Source organism: Ahaetulla prasina, chromosome 7 (genome assembly GCF_028640845.1).
Source record: "Ahaetulla prasina isolate Xishuangbanna chromosome 7, ASM2864084v1, whole genome shotgun sequence".
NCBI lineage: Eukaryota > Metazoa > Chordata > Lepidosauria > Squamata > Colubridae > Ahaetulla > Ahaetulla prasina.
Window position 1 is genome coordinate 35,929,110 of NC_080545.1, and position 12,340 is coordinate 35,941,449.

General features: G+C 37.0%; 1 protein-coding gene across 1 annotated transcript in view; it reads left to right on the forward strand.

Annotated features, from left to right (window-relative positions):
• DOCK4 (dedicator of cytokinesis 4) overlaps positions 1-12,340 on the forward strand; it is a 931,895-nt gene that overhangs the window by 282,004 nt on the left and 637,551 nt on the right. The window contains exon 12 of the mRNA XM_058189675.1: positions 406-494. Within this exon, the coding sequence (XP_058045658.1) occupies positions 406-494 (89 nt within the window). The remainder of the gene's footprint in view (positions 1-405; positions 495-12,340) is intronic.

Here is a 12,340-nt window from a genome sequence, read left to right on the forward strand (position 1 = left end):
GCCACGCCCACAGAACCAGTAGTAAAAAAAATTAGAACCCACCCCTGGGGCTGAGTTCTCATGTGCAAACTTGCCTAATATAACTCATTTACCAGTTAGAATTGCACACAATGTTCTGAAACAATACTCTGTCAAGATTTTACATTGCATTCATATTACATATTTATATTATGTAAACAGACAATAGAACTTGTGCTGCTGTCTCAGCTGATAAATCTGGTAAAATGATGGGTGAGTGGATTAAAGTTACTGCTGAAAGTAACTACTTGAATAGCTACTGCAAAGGGCACGTTTGCTCAGGATATCCTTCAATCTGGAGCTGGCTAGATCATTCACATTTTTACTTTTCCTGTTGATATAGCATAAACTTCTGAGCAATGTTTTACAATGTTACTTTTTTTACAGGTGTAACACAGAGAGTGACTGGTTTCAAATTCATGAAAGCATCATAAAAAAACTAAATGCACGCTATAACCTGACAGGATCCAATGCTGGTAAATACATTTTCTGGTTTTGTTTGCAGACAGCACTTTGCTTTGCATGTGTTACAAAACATATGGTTCCTGTTCAGCTTGGAAGCTGTTTAGGCAACATTCAGGGTAAGTTAGGGAATCACTGTTCCTGATTTTAAAAACTGAGAATTTTGTAACTTTATTCTTTTTAAAACAAGTGGTTTTCTTCAGACATTTTCTAAAACTCTCTCACAGTTTTCTTCACATGTCACAGTTTGGAAAAATGATACATTGTAGAATGTAGGTTGACTTTTATTATATTTTTTTGGTAATATTTTTTATTGAAGATTGTTGTAATATAAAATACAAAACAAAATAAAATTAAGGAAACGAGGGAGGAAAAGAAGAGGGAAGAGAGATGTGGAATAAAGATTAAAAAACATTGATTTCCAACATTTTTCAGTGCAATAAAATACAAAATAATATTGCAACTTTATTTATGTATTTTTAAAAAAAATAATATTTATTAAACAGATTTAAAAAAAAAAAGAAATATTAACTCTTTCTTCTTTTCAACAGTTTTGCGTTGGTAATCAATACTTATACATTTTCTCTCTTATCCTAATGTATCTTTTATATATATATATATATATATATATTTGTTTTCTGAGGTTTTCACGGGTGTTTGTATATAGGTCTTTGGTTGTTCAGGTTTTCTCCCGTGTAAAATTGGAAGTGTCTTGGCGACGTTTCGACGAAGTCTCATTCGTCATCTTCAGGCTTCAGCTTCGTGCTTCTGGGAGCAATGTGTGATCGCAGCTGTTTCTTCCTTTTAACTGCTAGTGGGGGTTTGAACTGATTGGGTGGGAGCTTGGCTGTGCTCTGATTGGATGGGGGTTTTTTTGTGCTCTGATTGGCTGGGGGTGTGTCCTGTGTTGGTGGGGGCTTGGTTGTGCTCAGTTTAGTCTGTGTTGCAGGGGGATTTGAGCTGGTGAGCTGCATAGCTGTTGTTTGGCTTTGTGGTCGTGCTATATCTTCATAGTGGGTGTCAGTCTGCTGCATGTATGGATTGGAGGGGTTTGAAATGGCTAATGTTGCAGCTGCGGTCTGGCTTCTGGTCCTTGGTCGTGCTTCATGATCAGTGTGGGTTTGGGTCTGCTTTCTGGGTGGATGTGCGGTGGTGACATCCTGTGTGGATCTCGTGAGTGTGGGTCTGGTGTCATTCCTCGTGTTAGGGACTCATTTGTCAATAAGGGCGGGTTTCCAAATGGCTGGTAGGCGGGAGGTGTCATCTCGTTTCTTCATGCTGTGTGGGCGTTTTTCTATCTCAATGGCTTCTCTCTCTCTCTATATATATATATAAAATTTTATTTTTTTACATTTATATCCCGCCCTTCTCCGAAGACTCAGGGCGGCTTACAGTGTATAAGGCAATAGTCTCATTCTATTTGTATATTTACAGTCAACTTATTGCCCCCCCAACAATCTGGGTCCTCATTTTACCTACCTTATAAAGGATGGAAGGCTGAGTCAACCTTGGGCCGGGCTTGAACCTGCAGTAATTGCAGGCTACTGTGTTCTAATAACAGGCTCCTTACAGCCTGAGCTATTCCGGCCCAAGGTTGAATTAGAATATTACATTATTCTAATTATTTTATTTACAAATATACACTTAGAGATACACGTGTACCCAATTTCCTTTCCACAATTTTTGTTTCTTCCTATTTGTTCTTCTATTTCTATTCCTAATTTAGCCGTTACTTAATCTTTCCTTGTTGTTTATTTTTTTTACTTTTATATATTTAATAAACTAATTTTTAAATTAAACTAATCAGCAAAATCCAGTCAGAATTTCATTTTTCCTGTTTCAAGCACAGTCTGGAAGCCGTTTCCAAGTAGAAACAAAACTAGATATATTCATTTCTTTGATTAAAACAGTTTTTTTGCTATTTCTGCTAACTCTATTACTTTTTCCATTTATTCTGCCACTGTGGGAATTTTTGCATATATAAAATTCTTGCTGCAGTCAACATATAATAATGAAGTTCCTTCTCCAGTAGTTCTAAAAGAAAAGCTTCTGGTCTTCTGAATTAAAGCATAAAACATTTGTGACAAATTGAATATTATGTTGATAAGTTTGTGCCTTGGTACATATTAGCAAACAGCAGCTGTTTGTGAGAATGTCAATGCAGATTGCTATCTAAAAGAAAGCAAAAATTAAGATGGGCTCTTACGATTCAGCATTAATATAACTTAAAATAAACTCAGTAAATCAAAGGCCAAGACAAATTTTAATAAGATTTTTTTTGCTCAGTAAGAATTGCTCACTTAATTTTAATCAGAGTTTGACAGTGGGCAAAAAAAATATCTTGAAGTTCAAATGGTCTGAGTATATATTGATAGACCTACTTGGAAAATATTAAGAAATATTTTATAAGTTTTATAGAGGAAAAAGAGGGCTCTAGACTACTCACAAAATGCAGTTGTTTTTGTAGATACAGTTATATGATCCTTAATACAAATTCTCAAGGAAAGAAGCCTCCAAAGCCTTATTATTTTCAACCAATGGCTAGATTTAGTTATAAACTATCATTTATGCAAATAAACATATTTCCTTAACTGATGAAAAGAATTTGTTTTACTACTTTGAATTTATCTTCATTTGTCACTTATGTGTAAACAATTTGCTCTAAATCTATGCTTGAAATTAACCTTTGGTTTGGGGTATTATAGCTAACCACAATTAGTTTTATGGAAAAATAAAAGTCAGGATGAATTCATGAGCCAAATGGTCACGGTATGGCTTATAAATGATGCCTAAATCCAACCAATATATGCTAGGAGATAAGCTCCTGTTAATAGTAATGATGAGCATGGATTTGTTAAGAACAAATCATGCCAAGCAAATCTTATTTCCTTCTTTGACAAAGTGACTAATTAATAATAATACCTGAAACAAAGACAAGAGAAAAGAAAAGAAAAGACAAGAGAAACAGAGAAAAGGAAAAGCAAATCAGAACAATAACCAAAAAAAAATCATTTATCCATTGTCTCTTGCCCGGTTCAATACTTTGGTTGCTATGCCTCCCATCTTCCTCTCTAGGATCTTTATCTCTATTATCTGTATCTGTAACTGCTTCTTCACTATTCAATCTGGGTGTTTCTCCCACCTCTACCCTCTTCCACTGCCTAATTTCCAAAATTTCTGCCCAAGCCCCTATCTCTCTTCCAGATGTATCTTCCAACTCTCTTAATACATCTCCCCTCTGGTTTAATTCATCGATCACTGTTATTTTCATTGTTGTCACTCCTTGTCTTCTTCCTTCATTTCTTCTGTTGACTCTTCCCTTTCCTGGGCATCTTGATCTTTACTCATCATCACTTGTATGGCTTTTTCATTTTTTTCTCCATGATCTCCTTAAATCCTTTCTCCATGATATCTTTTATGTTTTGAAAAAGTAACGCCATCTCCTTCAAAATTTCACTCATTTATTCCTTAAAATGCATTTTATTTCATTTTTTTTAGAAAATCAACTTTTATCCAACAGTCCAAACAATTATTTATTCAGTCCTTGAGTTTCTCTTCAAAAAATACACTAGTCCCAGTTCTTTACATCCCATAGGTTAACAGACAGTTCCATTTAGATAATCCCAGAGGTTATCAAAAGCCTCTTTGCATTTTCTTTACTAGTTCAATCTTCTAGTATAACATTCAAGGGTCCCTTTAGTTAGAAAACTTTCTTATTTTTATACTTGAGTCTCCAGTCATAGGGTGGTTAAAAGTAATCCAGTAGATATTTTCACACACTTCATTTAGATATTTCCAGACTTGTAATTTTCCCTTTTGTCAGCAGGTGGCACTCTCAGCTTAAATTTCAATATCGCCGCATTTCCAGTTTTCTTTTAGTTATAGAATTATAAAAGCAGAATAAGTTTTGTAAATAAATGATTCCAGTATTTTAAAATGCCTTCCCAGTACTACGTCTTCACAGCTTAAGAGTCCAATTTTCTGTATATTTCAAAATTTCAAAGTTTATTATTTTCTCTCCTGCACCCTTCACTTTCGGTCTGGTGGCCTGGTAGTTTCTCAGACTGCCTAGACACCACTTTAACAGATAATTCTGAGCAGATAATTCTAAATTGTTCCTAAGGGTTAAATTTAAAGTGAAAGAAAATCCTCTCCCCCAGTTCCAGTCACTACTCACCTACTTTGCTCCACCACCAGTCTTAGATGTCCATTGGCTGTCCCAGCTTTGTAGTAGCCATCTATAGGCTTCCTCTTTTTCTTGCCATGGCTGAGAGGAAGAAAGAACCTCAGGACCGACAGGAGAGCTGCGATTCTTCTCGACCTTTCAGCATGCCCCTCTTTGTTTCACCGCCCCTACAGGGCAGCTTTGACTCCTCTTGGAGCTCACAAACATGGAGAAGTCAGCACAGGGATAAGGAGATCCGTTCCTTGTGTCTGCATCACTGCAACATCAACTGGAAGCTCCTATGCACTGCATTGTTGTAAGTGACTTCAAGCAGGCTTACATGTTGCATGGGCCAGGAGGCTGAAGATGATTGAGAAGACTTTACAGCAAACAATGTCCAGAATCAACAGCATAGAAAGTCTAGAATCAACAGCATTAGAATCAACAGCATTTTATTGAGCATCAGACAAAGTTTATATAGTTTCTCAGTTTCTCATGTCTCACCTAACATACGTGTTACTTCATTATTGGTTAATTGGTCTCCAAGGCACAATAATTGGTTAGTAATTACATCATTGTTTTTTCGTGAGAATACGTGTTTTAGGTAGAAAGCAAATGCAACAGTGTTTCAGGGCTACAACTTTGTTTCATCCTGTATTCTTGTATATGCTGGGAACGCTGCTTAAATGAGGTTTGCCATCCAAGATAAGAGCGCTACCCGCATTCCAAAATGCATACATGATGAACAACAAAATGTTTGCCCTTCACAAACCCTTCATTTCCTCGCTTTTTGTTTTTAATGAAGAAAAACATAAACTGTTTCAACTCCTACCCTCAAAACGACGCTATAGAGCACTGCACACCAGAACAACTAGACACAAGAACAGTTTTTTCCTGAAGGCCATCACTCTGCTAAACAAATAATTCCCTCAACACTGTCAGACTATTTACTGAATCTGCACTACTATTAATCGTTTCATAGTTCCCATCACCAATCTCTTTCCACTTATGACTGTATGACTATAACTTGTTGCTGGCAATCCTTATGATTTATATTGATATATTGATCATCAATTGTGTTGTAAATGTTGTACCTTGATGAACGTATCTTTTCTTTTATGTACACTGAGAGCATATGCACCAAGACAAATTCCTTGTGTGTCCAATCACACTTGGCCAATAAAAAATTCTATCTATCTTCTAAAAGAGAGACTTTTCAATAGCACGTAATTGAATTGGATGCAAAGTAATTGGAGAAGGCTTACGGAAAAGAGCACAAAATGAAAAAATGCATTGCATAAAACAACTACAACTTATAAGAAAAACAAATACAATCAAACCATAGAAAAACAATCGTTTTAGCCAAGAAAAATCAGGTAACCAATTAGTTAACCAATCAAAAGGAGAAAACTTTTCATGAACATTATCTTTTATGGAAGCCTGTAAATTAGCTAGTTCATCCTCAATAGTTTTATTAAGTGAATGAAAATGCACAGCACAAGCACGCTGACCAACCAAAGTACAAAATCCACCTTGACGAGCCATAGCAAAACGTTATTGAAGCATATCTTGATTTAATTCTTCAATTTCATTCTGTAAATCTCTAATGATTGCAGCAGTAGCATTGATTGATTTTTCTAAACGACATGTAAGTCCTAAATTAGAATGCCTATTTTCTTGAACAATTATTCCTGGGTATGATCCCAAGGTAATGACTCCAGTTATTGCTCCAGTAATTGCACGTCCATAGGTAGACAATGCAGAAAGTTGAGTGTCCATGATGACTTCATCAGAACATGCTGGTCCCAAGGCTGCACGCTTCCTGCGAGATGATAATCGACCAAGAACACCTATTTGTACTGGTAAAGACAAATATCCAATTGCAGCACATTGATAGTTCTGAGGGTGTACATTTGTTGCATATTTATCAAAGAAGAACCATATAGTAGGATCTTTTAACTGCCAGCCAGCGCAAATTGATCCAACATTAAAAGAATCTTTGGCTTCAAAAAGAGGAAAATTATCAGGATACATATCAGGCACAATATTATGACCCTGTGATGTTTTGTTAATATTACCCATAACCAATATTTTTGAGTACATGACTATAATTTCCCAAGTTATCTAAAATACGTTTTGCTTTTGGGTAATCAGACCAATTATTAAGCCAAGTTTGTTTAGCAACAAAAACATAAACCTCGAGTAAACTGATTAATACGAAGATAATTTCATTTGACAAAATTCAATTGACTTGGAGGTTTAGAAAATAATCAAGAAGAAGAAATATGTTGAAGTTGCGAAACAATAAAGGTAGAAGAGGTAATTAGATTAGGAAGAAAAGCAACTTGACCAAGAGCCATAGGAGGTTCATAATATAAAGTTATGTTACGACCATGAATTAAAAACATATATTGAGCATGATGAATCTAAAGGTTATGACTGAGGGAAAAAGCAGGAGTTGTTTCAGAAATAGCAGAAACAGGAGGAGGAAAACAAAGAAAACAAAAGAATAGTAATAGAATTAGCAGTTATAACAGCAAAAACTGCAGCTACAAGATTTTCTGGAGTTTGTGGTAAAGAAGCTTTCTTTAGTTGTTGTTGAGCTTCATAGGTTGTAGCTTTAACTTGACCCCAAGTCATGGCAGGAGGATGTGGCGACCTGGGAAGACGAGCCTCCGTTTTGAGATTCGGATTGAAGTTTGGAATGGGATTGTGAAGACTCTGATGCCATGCCATGGACAAACACACTGGCCTGGAATCTACACAGCTTGTTTTGTCTGCGGATACTCAATTGCAGGGTAACCACAACCCCAGGTTATAAGTTTAGCAGGTCCACGCCAAGCGGGATCAGGAGGTTGACGATAGGACACCGACGATAGGTCGAGAGACAGGATCCTGAATATGAAAATGTAAATTGACTGGAATTTCTGAAAAGGAATCTAAAAAGGTTAAGTAATTCCAAGCATAAAGAGCAATAGAGATCAAATTTTGAACCTTTCGCAGATTGTATGGACCAGATTCAGTTTTCAGTAATTTAGTTAATGTAGCTTTAACTTGACCCCAAGTCATGGGAGGAGGACGTGGCGACCTGGGAAGACGAGTCTCCGTTTTGAGATTCGGATTGAAGTTTGGAATGGGATTGTGAAGACTCTGATGCCATGCCATGATAAGGACGAACACACCGGCCTGGAATCCACACGGCACGTTTTGTCTGTGGATCCTCAATTTCAGCGTAACCATGACCCCAGGTTATAAGTTTAGCAGGTCCACGCCAGGCGGGATCAGGAGGTTGACGATAAGACACCAGAGGTCGAGAGACAGGATCCTGAATATGAAAATGTAAATTGACTGGAATTTCTGAAAAGGAATCTAAAAAGGTTAGGACTGAGGGAAAAAGCAGGAGTTGTTTCAGAAATAGTAGAAACAGGAGGAGGAAAACAAAGAAAACAACACAAAAGAATAGTAATAGAATTAGCAGTTATAACAGCAAAAACTGCAGCTACAAGATTTTCTGGAGTTTGTGGTAAGGAAGCTTTCTTTAGTTGTTGTTGAGCTTCATAGGTAGTAGCTTTAACTTGACCCCAAGTCAATATGGCAGGAGGATGTGGCCACCTGGGAAGATGAGTCTCCGTTTTGAGATTCGGTTTGAAGTTTGGAATGGGATTGTTAAGACTCTGATTCCATGCCATGATAAGGACGAACACACCGGCCTGGAATCCACATAGCTTGTTTTGTCTGCGGATCCTCAATTGCAGCGTAACCACGACCCCAGGTTATAAGTTTAGCAGGTCCACGCCAAGCGGGATCAGGAGGTTGACGATAGGACACCAAAAATCGAGAGACAGGATCCTGAAAATGTAAATTGACTGGAATTTCTGAAAAAGAATCTAAAAAGGTTAAGTAATTCCAAGCATAAAGAGCAATAGAGATCAAATTTTGAACCTTTCGCAGATTGTATGGACCAGATTCAGTTTTCAGTAATTTAGTTAATGTAGCTTTAAATGTTCGATGAGCTCGCTCAATTATAGCTTGCCCTTGAGAGTTGTAAGGAATTCCATGAGTCAACTTAATATTCCATTGTTGACAAAAGGAAACAAAGTCCTTACTAGTGTATGCCGGACCGTTGTCTGTTTTCAGTTGAGTCGGTCGGCCCATTGCAGAAAAAGCAGAAAGACAATGAGATACTGCATCAGAAGTGCGCTCATGTCTAGAAGCAGTAACCCACAAAAAGTGAGAATATGTGTCAATGGATGCATGCAAATAAGTGTATGGCTTAAAATTAGGAAATTGTGTGACATCCATTTGCCAAATTTGATTAGCTTTTGTTCCATGAGGATTTACTCCCATAGGAAAAGGACCAGCAAATTGTTGACAAGGAGTACATCCTCGAACAATATCACGAGCCTGAGAAAAAGGAATATGAAATTGTTTAACCAAAGACTTAGCATTTTGATGAAAATATGAATGACTAGCAACAGGATCAGAAAATAGTATTACAATAACTTTCAGAGCTTCATTAGCCCGTTGATTTCCTTCTGTCAAAGAATTCTGAAAAGGAGTATGGCTTCTAATGTGTTCAACATATAAAGGAAAAACACGTTCTTCCAAAATATGTTTTAAAGATAAAAATAAAGATAAGAGATTGATATCAAGAGAAGCTGAACAATAAGCATAAGGAAGAGACCACATTGTAAGAAATACATATTGTGAATCAACAATTAAGTTAAGAGATTGGTCAGAAAATAATCTTAAAGCCAAAATGACAGCAGCTGTTGAGCAGATGTTTGAATTGAAGTGTATTTACAAAACCATTGTTGACCATCTGTCCAAACTACAACACCTCGAATAGGCGATCCATCTGTGAAAACTGTTAAAGTTTCAGGAAGAGGAGAACGAACAAAAATAGTAGAAAAAGAAAGATTTAATGTATTTGTAATGACTATGCAAGGATCTTTAGGCAAAGAATAGCTAATATCACCAAGATATTGAGAAAAGGCAATCTGATATGAATCAGAAACAGTCATTAAATGTTCATGTTCAAGTTTAGTACAAGTGAAAGCAATACCTTCTAAGTCTTGACCTGTTAGTTGTAAAGCACATCGCCTTGCCTTCATGATTAATTCTTCTAAAGCTGACTGATAAGGAAAAATGTTTCTTGGAGGAAAAGCAGATAAATTTAATCATTCATGAATGTGAATTGCCTTTTCAGTAAAGAGAGAATAAAGACAAGCAGTAGGTAGAGGTGACGTTGGAATTATTGCTAACCATAATCCCTTAGCTGTAGAAGCTATTCTATCAACATATCGCAGTTTAAGTTTAGTTAGAATTTTTGTATACAATTCTTCTGCAAACTGGTGAGAAACACCAAGTCTCCAGGATGCTTGGAACCTTTTAACAAAGAGAAGAGAGGTAACATTTCTCCTGTAGAGATTTGAAAATATGGACGGGCCCAATTAATGATACCTAACAATTTTTGCCACTGAATTAAAGTATATGAAGTTTGTACTTTCAGTTCAAGTAAGATAGGAATGGAAGAAGATTGTAAAACTTTATGACCTAAATATGTATAAGGTGCAGTGCGTTGTCTTTTTTCAGGAGCTATATAGAGACCCCTGCTGGCCATAGTGGCAGTCAATGTTTGTAACACTTGTTCATCAAAATCTTGGCCAGCTATTAAGATATCATCCATATAATGGTAGACTAAATAAGAAGGAAATTGATCACGAAAAGGTTGTAAAGCTTGGTCTACAAAATACTGACATATGGTAGGAGAATTGAGCATACCTTGTGGTAAAACACACCAATGATAGCGTTTTGTTGGTTGACTATTATTTAACACAGGCACAGTAAAAGCAAATTTTTCTTTGTCCTGTGGCTGTAAAGGAATAGTAAAGAAACAATCTTTCAAATCAACAACCAGTAACTTATGAGACTGTGGGCTTAAATTAGGATTTGGAAGACCACATCGTAAAGGACCCATAGGTTGAATGCATAAATTAATTTTTCGAAGATCATGCAAGAATCTCCATTTACCACTTTTCTTTTTTATAACAAAAACAGGAGTATTTCATGGACTAGTGGAAGGCTCAATGTGGCCAGCATCCAATTGCTCCTGTACTAAGGAATGAAGAGCAATCAATTTTTCAGATGATAAAGGCCATTGCTCAATCCAAATAGGTGTAGAACAAATCCATTTAAGAGGAAGTGCCATCGTCTAAAATCAAATGAGCATTGAGAAGAGAAAGAAGATCCCTGCCCCATATATTAGTATGAATATCCCTATAGAAAAAGAAGTAGAGCCAAAACCAGAATCACCACGATGCCCTGTGCCAGAAGCAGGAACCTCATATGGAAGAAAAAGAAGTTGTGCCACAGAAGAGCCTTTAGAGAGAAGTTGTGGAATATTAACCCAAATTTGCATCAGAATAACTCCAGTATAATCAGAATTAATAACTCCTGGAACTACAAAGCATCCCAATTTATGAGCAGAAGAACGTGGTAAAATAAGACCAACTAGTACAGAGGGAATAGGACCAGAAAACTGTGAAGGAACAAGTTTAACTTCTAAGGGAAATTTAAAATCCAAATCTTCCTGAGTAACTAAATCAATCCCAGCACTATTGGCTGTGGCTAGGGCTGCACAAGAGAGGGAGGAGGAGGAGGAGAAGGTAGGGTTATGGGAAAGGCACGCTTTGTTTTCTCCATTGGCAAGTTTCCCGAGCGAAAACTTAATGCCTTCTAACAAACCCTTTGTAAAATTTCTACTAATTCCATAATCAGTAATAGCTTTTTTCAACTCATTTAAAATTTGATATGGCAAACCTTCCCATTCTGCTATCTGTTGTCCAGCTTGTGGTCCTGGATGATATTGCACTGGGCACACAGATAACAATTCAGCTAACTCTTCCCCAGAAATAGCAGCATCTTTCTTACAATTTTCTACCATCTTTTGAAAAGAAGATTGTGGAACGATGTCAGGGGGAGGTTTTTGTCCAGTATCAGGAGGTGCAGAAGGCAGCAAAAGTTTAGTTTCAGATACCGGAGGAAGCACTACAGCAGTAGAATGCTGAGGCAAAGAAGGTGATAAAAGAGAAACTTCCTCATGGCCAAATGTTTCCACAGCATGCCTACACAAATGCCAAGCATGCAAAATTTCTATCTCTGCCCTTGGCTCAGAATGCAAAGCTTCACCAATTTTTCCCCACTCTGACAATTTTAAAGAACCGTTTTCAGGATACCATGAACATCTTAAAGCAATTTCTCATACCAGCCGAAAAAGAGCTTTCTGTGAAACAACTAAACCTGATTTTTTAACTAGATAAGTCAACTCATTTTTTTTTTATTATTATTATTATTTATTCAATTTTTATACCGCCCTTCTCCCGAAGGACTCAGGGCGGTGTACAGCCAAGGTAAAACAAACAATGTAATATACAATTTGCATGCTTTCTCTGCTCTTGTGAAAGCGAGGACCCCATACTTACAGAAACCTCGAAAGGTTGAGAAGCCCGAAGGCTGAAGGTGCACCTGTCCTTGCCGGACGAAGTAAGGGGTCCCTGTTCCGGGCGTCAAATGTTGCATGGGCCAGGAGGCTGAAGATGATTGAGAAGACTTTACAGCAAACAATGTCCAGAATCAACAGCATAGAAAGTCTAGAATCAACAGCATTAGAATCAACAGCATTTTATTGAGCAT